Below are 15,781 nucleotides of genomic sequence, written 5' to 3'. Positions count from 1 at the left end.
AAGTGGGGAGGCTTCTGTTCACATGAAACAGGGAATAACATCCAGATGAACACTGAGCTTGTGCAACAAACTTGTGCTAGTGCAAAAAAAAAAAGGGGGGGGGGTATAACTGTACGATGTTCCCTAAGGAAAAGGTTTCATAGAAGGCAGCCTGCCACCTTGTCACAGAAATGCACACATGTTTTGCTAATGCAACGCTAGTCAGAAATGCAAGCTTGTGATTTAGTGCATCTGGCTAGTGTAGCATTCTTGCACTGGTGCAACATGATTGCACAGGTGAAGCACTAGTCTAAATGCCGGCCAGGATTTTGGCAGCCAGAAGAAAAATTGTGGAATAGGGATGGAAAGTCAACCAATTCAAGGGGTGTGCCTGAACTGCAGTTTGAGCATCGGTTCAAGCACCGATTGAGAGCAGGAGCTTTAAGAAAGAGGAGAGCAGGTCCTTAGCTGCTCTCTGCTGCCCCATGGAGCTTTCTGCTGCATGTGTGGACACCATGTGTGTGCTGGCACCACACGGGGAAAACCTGGGCCGAGTGCCACCCCAGCAGGGAGCTGCATGGGCATCGGAAAGCAGCTAAAAACCTGCTCTCCACTTTCTTAAAGCTCCTGCTCCCTGTTCCCAAACAATGCTCGAACCACGGTTTGGCACAACCCAAACTAGTTCCCATAGTCAATGGGACTCCTGTATCTCCCAGAAAGGGTAAAGTAAAGGAACACTGAGGCAGCTGCATAAGAAAGGGTCTGGCAGATGTGGCTGGCACAGGAACCCATCAAGTGCAGGCAGTTGCCCGGGGCATACGGAGATGTGCAAGGCCAACTGAGCTGAACACTGGGACATAGCATGATCTGTAATCCACCCTCCCTGCCTCTCAGTGCTCAAGACTGGGTGGATGAAGAAACATGGAAGTAGTGGGGAGTACGCTCTCACTGGAAGATGGGCAGGTTTCTTGCCCAGGGTCCCACAAAAATCTGAAGACAGCCCTGCTGGTGGAAGGGAAATCAGTGCCTAAACAGAGGGGATGCTGGCACCTCCACAATCTGGCCCAGGTCCTCCACGTACATCTTCTCAGTCTCAACCAACTCCCTGAGAACAAACCTGCAGATAAGAGGAAGCAGCAGTGTCTGAGGGGAGGGAACCTCATGGTTGGTCTTTTCCCTCCCCGTTCCCTGCCCATCCATATATCCCCCCCATTCCCCTCTTCTGCACACACCTTGCCAACTATGGAGACACAGCAGCACAGCCTTCTCTACACACAGCCTTGTTGCATGACCCACAGAGAGGTCCAAGTCTGAAGGCTGCTTTACATGTTACAGACTGAGCATATGCACCACAGGCACATCATGTGTAGCCATGCTGTGTCCCGTAAAATGCAAGACAGGTACTTGGTTTTAATTCTGCATGAACACATGGCAGAGGGCTAGGGTCAGTTCCCCGCAGCATGTAAAGATGGTATATGTGGAGTGAAAAAATACTTTGCGGGGTACATACTGAATACACATGGTCTCCTTGCACTGAGCCGACTACACTAGCACATGTGAATCAGCACTTATGTGACATCCACCAGGTCTGGGGCGCCTCTGTGCCCCCCCCCCCCCGCAGCCCCAGGCTCTTAGAAGGCAGAGGCTGTCATTCTCCTAGCTCCCACCCCTGCCCTTTTCTCCTGCCAACCCTGTAAGCCGCTGCACCAAGGGAAATCACTTACATACTCTTTTCTAAGGCACTGCGCCTCTCCTCCTCTTCCTGCTCCTCAGAGGTTGGAGGCTGCACAGGAAGTTCCAAGGGGAGCTCAGGGCTTTGAGGGTCGCTGGGGAGCTGCGAGGGGCCAGGACCCTGCCAAGAGGGACAGAAAAGAGACTGCTAGTTCGCAGATACATGGTCATACATAGTACATTATCATGGAAAAAAGCAAAACTGGGTGGATAAAGGGGGGCAGGAATGGGAGACTAGGGTTCTCAGGGCACCAGATAATCCTCCTTGGGCCAGGAAGGGATAGTATGGCCTCATTATTATGATTAAGAGTACTTATATAACACTTTTGAACCAAAAAATGTTCTCAAAGAGGTTTACAGAGGAAAAAGAAACAAGGTGGTTTTCTGTCCCAAAAGGGCTCACAACGGGCAGCTTCACACGGCAAACCAAAAGGCAATCTCCTGGTTTCCAGAATTTGGTAGCAAGCTTGATGTCTAGCGGTAGTGAGTGGGGAGGAAGCGGGAAGGGGAGTGCAATATGCCAAAAATGGTCATGTTATGTGAACATGCCAATATTGGCATGTTCTACCTTACTTTTGGTTCTGGAACCAATAATTGAAGTTGGATACAGATGTGGTTCTGGAACCAAAAATCGGGCGGGTCAACACTGTTGGGTTCACACAACACAACCAGTGTTGGCATATTGCTCCCACTCCACTGGAAGTTGGACTTGCCACCAAATTCCGGGACTGGGCAGACTGCCTTTTAGCGTGCCGTGTGAAACCACCCTGTCCAAAATTTCTCCTAAGTTCACTCAGAACAGGAGCAGCTCTCAAATACTGGTGGCAGGAGGGAGGTGGAATATGTGTCAATTGCAGATCCCAAGAACACTTCTTTAATTTAGAGCAGAGATGCTGTTGACATTGTCACCTGCAAAAGTGCCTAAAATAGAGCTGAAACTAGTTTAGTGGGAAATACTCCAAACTGGCCCGATTTTTAAAGATTTGATTATCTTTAGTTAAATATATCTTATTTTCTTATCATTTTGTTTTCCATAACATTGTTTATAAATTATAAATTTCTAATTTCTAATTATAAATTGTTTATAAATTTTAAAGAAAACTTTAAAATAACTCATTATTTATTTTTAAAAAATGATATTGCTATAGAAATCATCAAAACAACAAATTGCACAGATATGTAGCCAATAATATATTATCTTTATTAAAATAAATCAAATTGAAGTATGGAGTTGTGAAGAAATCAAGGAATGCCTCTTGGCAATCTTTATATAATCTGATGAATTTGCTGTTTTTTGGCATTGTTTTAGTGTGGATGTATTGGATTTTATTGTTCCTCTTTAATTGTTTTTATTTTGTGTTAGCCACCTTGGAGCCTTTTTGATGAAAGGCGGGGGGAGGCCTGAATAATTGAATGAATATCCATTTTAAAACATTATGCAGTTTCCATTTGCTTTCATAGCTACTAGATATCCTCCTCCCATCTCTTACTCAGACAATATTATTAACTGCCAAATTCCATTTTTAAATTGACTTTTGCTGGAGCATCTGGCATTTTCCATCTTGCTATCTCTGTTTTTCCTGGTATTAAGATGCCTATTGCCAACTGAACTTCTCCCTCAACTACTTTTGCTTTTAAAGTCTGGCTTTGAGGAACACTTAAAAAAACAAAACCCCTACATCTTAAGTCTTCTAAATAAAATTAGGGCAATAAAATATTAACGGCCTGAAGATTCACTTCTAAGCCACTTGAGCACAATGTTGCTAATGGTGTTGTTAATAAGATACCACTGAGGCAGCTCTCTGCCCATGTTAAGGAGGTATCAGAGAGCCAGCCTGACCCATGGAGAAGAAAGGCATTGTTACCTCCCTCTTCACACAGATTACCTCATTCCTCACACTGAGGCAACATGCACACACACACCCCTCCACAGAGAGAGAGAGAGAGAGAGAGAGAGAGAGAGAGAGAGAGAGAGAGAGAGAGAGCTTACCTGGGTGCACGTCCTTGAGCCATCCCCTTCTAGTAAGCTGGAGAGCAGGGAAAGGTCTGGGAGGTGAGAGTTGCCGTCCTAAAATACAAGGGAAGGGTGTTATACGATGGCAGTTCCATAACCAGACTGACAGAAACCAACTCAGACCCCCCCGCCCCTGGCACACACGCACACAAATATCAACACTTCCCTACAAAATAAAAGCCCTATTCAGACACTGAGGCAGTACACACAATTATAAGAGTAGCATATGCATCTTACCCATCTTCAGGAGCTGTGCGTATTCCCGATTTTCAATCATGTGCGAGTAAAAAGCAAGGCAGGAGGAGGCATGTGTTCTTCTGTGAGACAGGAGCCGGGTAGGATGGTGCCATCCTACCCAGCACTTTAACAAGGTAGGAGGAAAAGCCATCCTGCCCAGCTCCTGTCTCACATACCCATTACTTCCCCCCTCCACCTACCTAGTTGTTTGCTGGCACAAAACCAAAATCCAGGAGAGCACACAGCTCTCGATGTTGGGTAGGATGCATTGCCTACCCTCTCACCGTCTGTGTGAGCTGCCTTATTATGTCGTACAAGTGTACAGATGTCTGTAGGCTCATGCATGTTTTCTGTGAATGGCTGTACCTACGTTTATTTAAAAAGTGATCCTGGGTATAGGCCCTTCACATGCATGGTACAGATAGGAAATGTATGACTGTACCTGTGTTCAACGTAATGTGTGAACTGTTGTGCCTGTGTACAGATCTTCATCTTTGCACACTGTACACTCATTGTACAAGTGCTGAAATAAGTGTGTGAATAGGACTAATGATAGCAACACATCTCCAGCATTATGTTGGTGTTGCCATCTCAAGTCGGAGAGGAGAGCTGGTCTTGTGTTAGTAAGCATGACTTGTCCCCTTAGCTAAGCAGGGTCTGCCCTGGTTGCATTTGAATGGGAGACTAGAAGTGTGAGCACTGCAAGATATTCCCCTCAGGGGATGGAGCCGCTCTGGGAAGAGCAGAAGGTTTCAAGTTCCCTCCCTGGCTTCTCCAAAATAGGGCTGAGAGAGATTCCTGCCTGCAACCTTGGAGAAGCCGCTGCCAGTCTGTGTAGACAATACTCAGCTAGATAGATCAGTGGTCTGACTCAGTATATGGCAGCTTCCTATGTCTCAGTCAGTTTCTGGCATTTGCCAGTCTGTACTACTTCTAGCTCAAATGAGTCCTCCAACTAGTCCTTTTCGTTTAAGAAGTGACACACAAATACATATAACAAAATCCCAACAGCTGTTGACATCCAGACTAACAATGAAAGCAAGTAAGAATGTTTTGTGCATGCAACAGGAGAGAGGTTATTTTGGCCAATTTCCCTTTCTTCTACAGATGCCCATGCTTCCTGAAAATGTGTCCCTGAGGGTCCCATCCATGGGCATCCACAGTACTTTTTCCGAGGGCAGGGGGCAAAAGCTGCAATCCTATACCCACTCGCCTGAGAGTAAGCCCCACTGAATTCAATATGGTTGGCTCAATCCGAGGCGGCAACTGCCCACCTTGCCTCGCCGCCACCCCGGGATACCCATGGTCTTACACCTCTCGGGACCAATTTTTTTGGGAGACACAGAGGGAAGAGGGGATCAGCAAAATTGCCCCTCCTCTGTTGCATGTGCAAAACATTCTTTCTTGCATGCTCTGTTAGTCTGGATGGTGTTCAGTGAAGAGAAAAGCAGCTTTGGAAAGAGAGCAACTTGGAGCAAAGAAGCGGCCGGATGGGGAGGGGAGGATGCTGGACACTTTTCCTACCTGCAACTTCATAGCCTAGCTTCCCCTTCCCAGCCTCTTCCTCCCCACTTCATGGCATTTCAAATGTGTATCTGCAAAAGTAAGGACATGTTTGAAGCCTGGGGAGGAAGCAGCTTGAGGGAGCCAAGTGGAGCAGGTTTCTCCACTCCAAATCTCCCTCACATCCTCCACTCATGACCCCCCACTCCCAAAGCAGCTTTTCTCTATCAAACAAGCCTTTGGGATTCTTACACACATTTCTGAGCAAAGATTAGTCAGGTCCTAAGGAGGGAACTACATGTTATGAGGGGAGTACAGAGATCCCCACTCTGTGCTTTTGAGTGGGGGCACTAGGCATGCTTAACGTTTCCTCTGTCCACCAACTCTCCTCTGCAAAGGCCCCCAACACCATTATTTTATTTTATTTCCCCCCAGCTAGGCCTGGAAATTAGAAGAATGCACGATTAAGGCAGGGCTGGGCAAATCACAGGCACCAGAGAGCCATGGTGCCGCACAAGAATGAAATTTAACTGTGGCACCTTGACTAGGGTATTCAGAGGCAGAGTTAGTTTATAAAATCTCCATTTGTCCCAGGCAGCACCTGTTCCTGTTCCAAGTATGTTACTTGTAAAGAGGACAAAGAGAAGCCCATTTACACCACCCCCCCACTTCACAATGTCCATCACCAAGTACGGTAATTCTGTCAAATGTCCATTGTTTGGCTCCTAAATTTTTGGGCTGGCTGCTAGATCCAAAGAAAAATGGTCAAGGCTTGGATTAAGGGGGAAATGTCTTGAGGGAGGTATTTGCAGAAGAGAATTGGTGAGCATGGAAGGGGGTTAAGCATCTCCTCCCTTGCCCTCTTGCAAGTTCTACCCTAACAGTAGTATCTAGCTTTAAAAAATAATTAGGATTGAGTTTATTCTGCTCCTTCTAAAAATCCTGATCCTCCAATCAGAAAACCCAGATCCTTCAGTGAAAATTAATTACAGAAACTCAGTGCAATTGCTTAATTATGCATCTTCTATTCTGGTTCCATTATTTAGGTTTTCAATTATCTTGATTTTTTTTTTTTAAGCAAAAAGGCACAATGGGGGTGATAATGGGCCAGGAATTGAACACTAATCAGCTAAGCCTAGACTCCCCCCACCCCTACAAAACAGACAAGTGTTTTGAGGCATGTGTTTTAAAAAAACAAATACAAAAAATGGAGAAGTGGGGGAGACTGGAGACAGGAAGAATGTTTCCCTTTCTGAGCTTGAAATTAGATGAAGCAGTAAATATGTCATTGTCTAATTTGGAGGGGGGGGCTGAAGTAAAAAGAATCTGGGGACCAGATTTGGAGTGGGACTACAACACAGAACTAGGGAGCACTTAGCTCTTGTGCCCTTTCCCAAAATCCTCCCCCATCCTGAAGCTGCTATGAGCCCCTGAAGGTGTCATTTGTATGAGTGGCCTCACATCTACTGCTGGAAACAACTGCTTTACATTGCTTCATAGTAAAGCAGCCCTGGGTAAGCAGGTGGAGGGCCCTCCTTGTGTCAGGAAAGGACTCAGACTGCTTCAAAAGAAATCTGCATTGTTTATTACAGCCTGGGGCTTTTACACACAGCAAGTTTTACCTTACCGTGGGTTTACAGGGAGGCTTTACTGCGAACTTGAAGTTGTTCCCCAAAACTGACACTAATAGTGGATTTTTAAAACCCCAGATATAAATCAGGTTACACTCTAATGCACAGTGAAAAACCTGAATTGTGTGTGAACTGCTCCCCGATAACTCGTAGGGACTTCAGGGAAAATCTAGTCGATACGTGAACGCACCCCCTCCGTTCCGGAAGAGATGCAAGTTAAACGGCTTCAAAAGCCTCCTGTGAAAAGCTTCCTGGAGATGAACAACATCCAATATGGGGATGGGCAAAAACATGTTCCCTTGGATTATTTTTTTAAACCTAGGCCCCAAACTAGCAAAGGGTCTCGCAGATACTATGGACTTTTGCCACTCACTCCTTTCTCCCCTTGATCATTAGCCTTTGTGGTCAAAGCACTCATACCAGGAGTGCCCAGCTTAACAGCTTCTAGCCACATACATACTCCAATTATTCCCCTACAACTACTAGGCATCTATTTGGTGCCAACAGACTGCAAACCGAGCCCTATCTATGTTATAGAGCCCTATCTACGTTATATCTCTCTCCCGAGCCCTATCTACATTATATTCAGGGAGGTATATGCATGTACAGATCTGTACACACTTATTTATTCACACATTATGTTCAATGCATGTACGGTAGTACACTTCCTATTTGTAGCCTGCATTTGAAGGGGCTGATACCTAGGCTCACTTTTAAAATGAACAGATGCGCAGTTATTCATATACAAACATATATATGTACACAGACTCCTGTACACATGTACAATGTAATGTGTGAATAAGACTCCTGTCTGGAGCACTTGTGGTCTATATTAAATGTGCAAGAAACCAGAAATGAGTGGAACCAGTTGATCCTGCCCTGGAAATAGTTCAGTGGAAGCAATTCATTTTTTTAAAAAATCTAAATTTTATCATGCTTTCACTATGGCAGGGGTACTCAACCCTAGATGTAAAACAACAACTCCCATGGTCTTCAACCATAGGCTTTTGACTACTGTAGCTGGGGATGATGAGAGCTGTAGTCCAACAACATATGGGGACCCAAGATTGAGAGAACCTGCACTATGGGGTTCAGAATCTTTTTTATTCACAACACTCGCATTTGCACCTGGATTTACTGGAATCCATAAATCCAGGAGGTTTCAGCAGTTCTGGAGGCTTCAGTACAACTGTAGACCCAGGTCAGACATATGCAGACTCAGAGAACAGCATAAGGCTCCTCCCCTGTGCTTTAGATCACGGGTAATCAAGCATCAGAGTGCCTATGGCTTACACAAAGACCGAAACAGGTGCCCCTAATAGGCATAACATCAATGAAGCCTTCAGATCATGCTGAAACCCCCCAAACTTCTCCCTGTCCCCAGTCTGGTTCCTTATAAAAACTGAGTTGTAGCTGCTATACAGGAGAGTGGTGAAGGGAAAGAGTCGGGATGGACAAATTAGTAGTGAGGGCAGGGGTGGAGTAAGTTTCAAATACATTTTTAAATCACTGCTGCACAGCGGTAGCACAGCAGAGACGGCAGCGAGGGCTCCTAGTGGGCCCACCTGCCTCCTAGATCATGACAGGTCAGGCTGTCTTTGCGAGTGCAGCGGAATCGTGGCAGAGATGGTGAGGAGAGCTCCTCCCATGGGCCCGCAGTGCAACATGTGTGCACAGAAGCCCGAAAGGGGCTGAAAACAACCCAACCTGTCATTTGGGAGGCAGGTGGGCCCATGGACTAGGAGCTCTTCTCCGCCACCATTCTGCCCTGTGCACGAAGACAGCCTGACCTGTCATGATTTGGGAGGCGGGCCGGCCCACTAGGAGCTCTTGCTGCCATGACTGTTGTGCAGCTGCCATGCAGCTGTGTTTTAAAAAGGTATTCAAAACAGATTTAATTTTTCCCCACCCCGCAAGATTTGCTGCCCCTCAAAATTTGCCACCATAGGCAAGTACCTATATTGCCTATGTGTTAAGCCACCCCTGAGTGAGGAGAATCAGCTGCCAGTGCAGCTGCAAGGAAGGGGAGTTAAGGTTGCTCTGACAGTTCAGTTGGGAGCCTCACCCATCCTCCACAAAAATACACACACATACCCAAATTTTTCTTTGGGTCATAAGGAACAAAACCAACTGGGAAAGAAAGACAGGTGGTTCAAACCTATGCCCATGTTAACATCTCTTGGAATGATCTGAGGGATACGTTTTGCTGGTGTTTAGCTATCTGGGACTGGAAAGGAATGTTCCTCCAAGTCAGAACATAGGCGAGTGTGTGGCTGTGGTGCTCTTCCCCTGCAGCATGTGGCGTGGCTTGCTTGTTCCAGTTATCTGCTCTTTCAGCAGTGCATCATCCCTCTGCTTTTATCATGCTACAGGCTAGATTGCATAGGCTGATCTGTAAGGGGCTGTTGGCTGGCCAGCCTTGTGGCAGAACCAGATAGCCAGCATCTAATCCCACAAGTCTAACTTCTTTGCTCTTACTGTGCTGACAGACTCCCGTGGGGCAGTAAAGGGCCCCTCTGTTTGGCCCAGCAGTCCCAAGTCAATGCTCTTGCGGTCCTCCTGGCGCCCATGTCTTCGTGTCCGGCCCTCTGCTTTCCTGAGTGGGCGTTCGCCCCGAGGTAGCCCGCCAGCACTTAGCTTGCGCACAGGGTTGGTCAGCCATTTCTTGAGGGTGCTGACTGAGTGGCGGGAGGCAGGGGAGCTGGGAGCCGAGCTGCTAGAGGCCTGTGGCTGAATCGAGGCCACGGAGGCCGAGATGCTGCCATCACTGCCTGCAATGGAGTACGGATCTGCAAGGAAAGGACAGGCACAGTCAGTAACTCCGAGGGCGTTGTTGGGCACTCAAGGCAGACAGAAATCCAGAAACAGCGAGGCAATGCTTTCCTTGTGAATATGAGAGGATTGTCTTCCTTGGAGACCTTCAAGAGAGCCTTAAACAGCCATTTTTTTTAGCCTGGCTTTTAATAATATTTGGTTTTAATTTTAATTTGCTTTTAAATGTTTTTTATTTTCTTTTAATTGTTATGTGTTTTTATTTATTCTTAATGTAAACAGCCCTGAGCCACCTTAAGAAGGGTGGTAGGGTGGTTTGTTTGTTTAACATAGTTGTATACTGCTCAAAACACAAGTCTCTGGGCAGTTTACAATACAAAAGAACAACAACAACAACAACAAAACAAATAAAAACAGAGAGGCGAGAGGCCATCACTTGGAAGGAGGGAGAGGAGCTGGATGGAGCTTGCCGCCTCTCATCCCCGGAGTCAATGGCAGGTAACAGGGGGAACTCTCCCCTCCTTGACCCCCACCCTCCCTGCAATTGCCACCACCGCGCCCCATCCCACCCTCCTCCCAAGTAAACATCTCCTTTAAAGGGGAACTCTCCCCTCCCCTCCCCGCAGCTAGTACTGCCACTATGCAGCAGCTTTGGGGGGGGGGAAGTATGTTGGAGTCGCTCGGCAGGGCGGGCACATGGGCAGTGATGGGGTGGTGCAGAGTGGCTGCAGGAGCCCCCCCCCGCCCCCGGAGGCCACAGGTCAGAGCCCCAAGGTCCGGGGGTAAGAGCACCTCTAAACATTCATGGGGTTCCCAGGCAGTCTCTCACCCAGGCATTGACCCAAACCAACCCTACTTAGCATCAGCAAAATTGCTACATCATCAAACTATAGCCCTGGCCTTGGAAAGGTGCCGCCCATCAGGGTAGACTGTACAATGAACCACTGATTCGACAGGACAAGGCAACTTCATAAGTCCTGGAGCTGATATCTGTTTAAGACCTCCACTCATATAGAGTATGGGGATGAACTGAACTGCATTGTCTTTGGTGCCCCCCACCATACAAGAACCTCTTCTGCTTTGCATTAGAACAGGGCTTGACAAATCCCAGGCGCCAGGGAGCCATTGAGCCTAGAAATTTTACCACGGCACCTAAACTAGGATATTCAGAGGTAGAGTACCTTAATAAAATATGTATTTGTCCTAGGCAGCTCTGTTTCTGTTTTAAATATGTTACTTTTAGAGGGGATAAAGAGAAGCTCATTTCATTTACCCTCCCCGCATAAAGTCCATCACTAAGTCAAATAATTTAATCAATTGTCTGTTGGCTGGCTCCTAAATGTTTGGGTTGGCTTCTAGAGCCAAAGAACATTTGTCAAAGTCTGCAATAGACATAAAATTGGAATGCTCAAAGTGGTTAAAGGAGCCCTCTTGTGGAGTGCGGCAGGGACAGGACCTCTCTCACGTTTGCTACTACCACTGGGCAGTACTCCATGATTCCTTCAGCAGCTAATCTCATTCCCTTCAGAGTTATTAACACCTTATTAAGACATCACCTTAATTAACAGTGCTGCAGTCCACTATGTGGTTATGGCCATTATTTCCCTGAGGCTCTATTCAGGTTCTTATGAACATGATGCACAGCCAGTCTGGGAGATGTGCACCATGTGATGCATCTGTTCTGCATCCCTTGGCCCTGCAAATGGAATTGAGCACAAGCATAAGATTGTTCCAACCCACACTGCTCCTTTTTTAAACAGGATCCACTGGTGATGCTCCCATATCTTTTAAAGCCTGGAAGATGTGGTCTTACTGCTTTAACTGGCACCTGGTGGAGTACTCCTTAACTATGTGGGGAAGGGAAGAATTTATCTATGCTCAGGAACACTCTCTGATGTTATTACTTGACAACTCCTAGAGGTGAGCCCCAGCACTGAAAATGAGTTCAAATTAAACTCCAGTATGTGAGTGCAGGCATACACATATGTGCAAGAGTTTTCAAAAAGAACTAGCTTGACCCACACAGAGCATCTGCATGCTAGTACTTTATTGCTCCCCTCACCCCCTGCCACAGCCCCCTCCCCAAGCCTCGCTCCTGCTCTCCCCCCCACCGCAGGGCCTGAGAGGCTCCCTCCTCCAGCCTGCTCGCCCTCCCTGCTCCATCACTCACCCACAGCCTGTCAGCCCTACCTGCCCTGCTCTGTCACTCGGTTGTCCTCCTTACCCGCCCTGCTCTTGATCTTACTCATGAGAGCAGGGGCGTAACTAATGGTAGGGCAGGCAGGGCACGTGCCCTGGGCGCCAGCTGGTAGGGGGCGCCAAAAAGTGCCATTAAAAAATTATTTTTTTAAAAAAAAAATATTTAATGGCAGCGCCAGCGCAGCAGCAGTCCGCCCTTTGCGCAAAGGAGCGCGTGGCGCCCCGTCCCCCATGAGCGGTCCCAGCGCCCCCCCCCCATTGCCTGGCTCCGGCTGGCTGCTGGACGCCGCGGGGTCCTTGACTTGCCGCGGCGGATGTAACACAGAGCTGCGGCGGATGTAACACAGACGCCGAGGCCTGCCGTTCGGCCTGGTGCCGCCCACAGCCATCCCTCGCCTCGGAGGAGTCAGAGGACATACGGCAGCAGGCAGAGGAACAAAAAAACTTTAGGCGCCCGCGGCGGTGCCGCGCCGGATGTAACACAGGTCCCGCGGCGGATGTAACACAGAGCCCGATGCCGAGGCCTGCCGTTCGGCCCGGCATCGCTTCTGAACTGCAAGGTGCGCCTGCGCGCCAAAGCTTGAAACTGGGCAGGCGCGCCTTGCAGTTCAGAAGCAACGCCGGGCCGAACGGCAGGCCTCGGCGTCGGGCTCTGTGCTACATCCGCCGCGGCACCACCGTGGGCGCCTAAAGTTTTTTGTCCCTCTGCCTGCTGCCGTGTGTCCTCCGACTCCTCCGAGGCGAGGGATGGCTGTGGGCGGCGCCGGGCCGAACGGCAGGCTTCGGCGTCTGTGTTACATCCGCCGTGGCAAGTCAAGGACCTTGCTTGCCGCTTGCTCACCCCTGCTCCTGCCCCATCTCAATTGGTTAGCGACACCGGGCCACACAGAAGACCTCGGCGTTGCTCTGGTGGCGGCCGCCGCTATGGGGACGAGTCCGGACTCCGCTTGCTCCCCCGCCGCCCACAGCCATCCCCTCGCCTCGGAGGACACACATTTGTGGTATTTATTATTATTTTTATTACATTATTGTTACTACTATTTTATTTTATACTACTACTATTTTATTACTATAAAATACTACCGCCCTATCCATCCAAAGGCTCTGGGCGCTGGGGGGGGCGGGCGGGGGGGGCGCAATTTCAGTGTTTGCCCTGGGCGCCGTTTTCCCTAGTTACACCTCTGCATGAGAGACCTACGATGAAGCCTGTTCTTTCAGTTCCCACCTGACATGACCCGACATTGCTCTGTCCTCAAGCTTTCATGCAGTCTAAAGGCTTTCTTTCTTTCTCTCCCCCCTTCCCCTTCCCCTTCTCTCTCTCTCCATTTCCCCTCCCTTGTTTCTTTCTTTCTCTTCCCCCCTTTCCTTCATTCTTTTTTCTCCCTCTCTCTCCTCCCTTTCTTTCTTTCTTCCCCTCCCTTCTTTCTTTCTCTCTCTCTCTCTTCCTGAGTTTTGCAAACTCAGCCCAGCCCTTCGCAAGATATCCACACACACCCCAGAGGCAGCCTCAGGCCGCCTCCTCCTCCTCCTCCGTTTCCACTCAGAATCGGTCTTTGCGCTGTCTTACTTCTGGTGGGACCAGGAGAGCCACCTTGGGGACTCTGTTCGTCCGCACCTTAAGGCTGCTGGCACCACCACCTCCTTCTTTGGCCAACACTGGGTGGATGGGCAGGCTGGAGGATTGAGGTGCTCCTTAGCTCTGGAGGCGGCCTGGGCAGGAGAGTGCACCAAGGGCTGTCCGTTCAGGCCAGACAGGAAGCCCTGGCTCGGCCGTCCTTCTTGTGAGGCTACTCAGTGGGGCAACGCGACGGAGGCCAGCAATTGGAGCCAGCCTAGGTTGCTGCCACCACGATGCCACTGCTCTTCCCAGAGCGCTTTCCAGGGGGTTGGAGGAGCATCCATGCAGGCTGGATGGGAAGCCCTGGCTCGACCATCCTCCTCTCAAGAAGACTTGGTGGGTCAACCCAACGGAGGCCAGTGGTTGGAGCCGGCCTAGGCCACCACCACAATGCCGCTGTTCTTCTTGGAGTGCTTCCCAGTGGGCTGCAAGAGGGAGGCGCTCCTTGGCTCTGGAGGCGAGGCGGCCAGAGAGAGAGAAAGCAGAGAATGTGGACCCCACTCACGCCACCCTCAGCTCCGAGCACCATTGCTACTCGCAGGCCTAAGTGGGAAGGGGTGCTCCCTGGAAGTCTCACAAGACGGGACTTCAGACTCTCACGAGATGTGCCATGTACCACCTAAGCCTTATATATAGATATAGATATATAGACAGAGGTGTACCTAGGTAATTTTGGAGCCTGGACCTAAAGGCCTTTGAATGGCCCCCACTGCAAGTTAAGCGTCATTTTTTTAACACGTAGGTTCTTGAGGGCACAAACCACACCACCCAGGACAGACTAGAGAGGATTTTGGGGTGCCCCAGGGGGATGTAAAGGCCCTGGACTTCAGCCCTGAAGTCCAGGGGTAAGAGCACCTCTGGATATAGATGTATATGCATTCAATGGTGTGAGAATGAGGGCCAGTTTACACAACCTACGTGTTGTGTCAGGAGGCAGACTGATTGACCAAACAGTGCTACAACGAACTGTTTGCAGAAACAGTCAGATGTATTGGGAGACTGTCTGGAACCAGGCTTTACGTATGGGTTCCAGATAGTCTTCATTCAGGCAACCTAAAGGGCCAGACCTGCTTAGCATCAGCAGTAGAACTTCATAATGTGATGTGACTTCAGACTCTTATCTGTCTGGTTGTATGAATTGGCTCCAAGTGCATGGATTTATTTGTGAGAACACATGCAAGTGGGTATATACGGAAATATGCCAGAGGAAAGGCCATGTTGCTCTGAGTACGGGGGGGGGGGGCAGTGGGGGAGGGGGGACAGCAGCCTAGGAAATGCCTGGCATGAGGCAATAATACAATGCAGTGGCATGTCACCTGCTCCTGAAATAACTTTGTCTGCGTCAGGCACCCAAGATGTGTCAAGCCAATGCCAAAGGCACCTGACCCCACCTCAGAAACTGACATGGCAGTGTGAGGGGTGTTGCTATGGCAACCAGCCAGCACTATACATCCGTGGTGTAGCTGGGATCAAGGCTTCCTGATAACCAATTTGCACCTGCAAGGTGCAGCAATGCCTTCCCTACAGTTGTCGCTTCGTTTTTCTATAGGCCTCCCTGAGGGGGTAAACCTGTGCATGGGCCTACCTTTTCAGATTGTAGGTGGAATCTCATTGCTAAATGCTCTTCATACAAAATATTCCCTCCACATAAAAACCTAGCATGTTTGGGGGAAGATTAGGGTAGGTCTTCTCTTTGACATATAGTTTTCTATATAGAGGCATTATTAATTTATTATTATTATTGCATGGAGGAGTATTTAGTTACAGGAGCTCCCACCTGTAGCCTGGAGCAGTGCAACTCGGGCATAGGTTTACCACCTCAGTGAGAGAAAGAGGCGCTCGGTTTTTTCTATTTATAGTAAACAAGCACCCTCAAATTCTGGTGGCTTCAAAAAGATGACCTGACTTGAGACCAGAGCATGCTGGCAGCTGTGAAGGACCATTGGAAGAGGCGTAAACTACAATTTTCTGCCCAGACAACTGCAACATCATAATTAACTGCTTCATTCCCCAGTCACAGATAAAGAATGTACACCATTTTCTGCAAGCCACTATTTGCTGCTCAGTCAACTGCAACAACATATTCCAACTACTTCA

General features: G+C 48.6%; 1 protein-coding gene across 8 annotated transcripts in view; it reads right to left on the bottom strand.

Annotated features, from left to right (window-relative positions):
• ARHGEF25 (Rho guanine nucleotide exchange factor 25) overlaps positions 1-15,781 on the bottom strand; it is a 114,288-nt gene that overhangs the window by 21,851 nt on the left and 76,656 nt on the right. For all 8 annotated transcript variants that reach the window (XM_053292205.1, XM_053292210.1, XM_053292209.1 and 5 more), the window contains 4 exons: positions 9,574-9,884; positions 3,701-3,778; positions 1,704-1,831; positions 1,030-1,096 (listed from right to left, as the gene is read on the bottom strand). In XM_053292205.1, coding sequence (XP_053148180.1) covers positions 1,030-1,096; positions 1,704-1,831; positions 3,701-3,778; positions 9,574-9,884 — 584 coding nt within the window. The remainder of the gene's footprint in view (positions 1-1,029; positions 1,097-1,703; positions 1,832-3,700; positions 3,779-9,573; positions 9,885-15,781) is intronic.

This window comes from Hemicordylus capensis, chromosome 2 (assembly GCF_027244095.1).
Source record: "Hemicordylus capensis ecotype Gifberg chromosome 2, rHemCap1.1.pri, whole genome shotgun sequence".
Classification (NCBI taxonomy): Eukaryota; Metazoa; Chordata; class Lepidosauria; order Squamata; family Cordylidae; genus Hemicordylus; species Hemicordylus capensis.
Note: the sequence above shows the minus strand (reverse complement) of the source record. Positions and strands in the feature narration are given on the sequence as shown.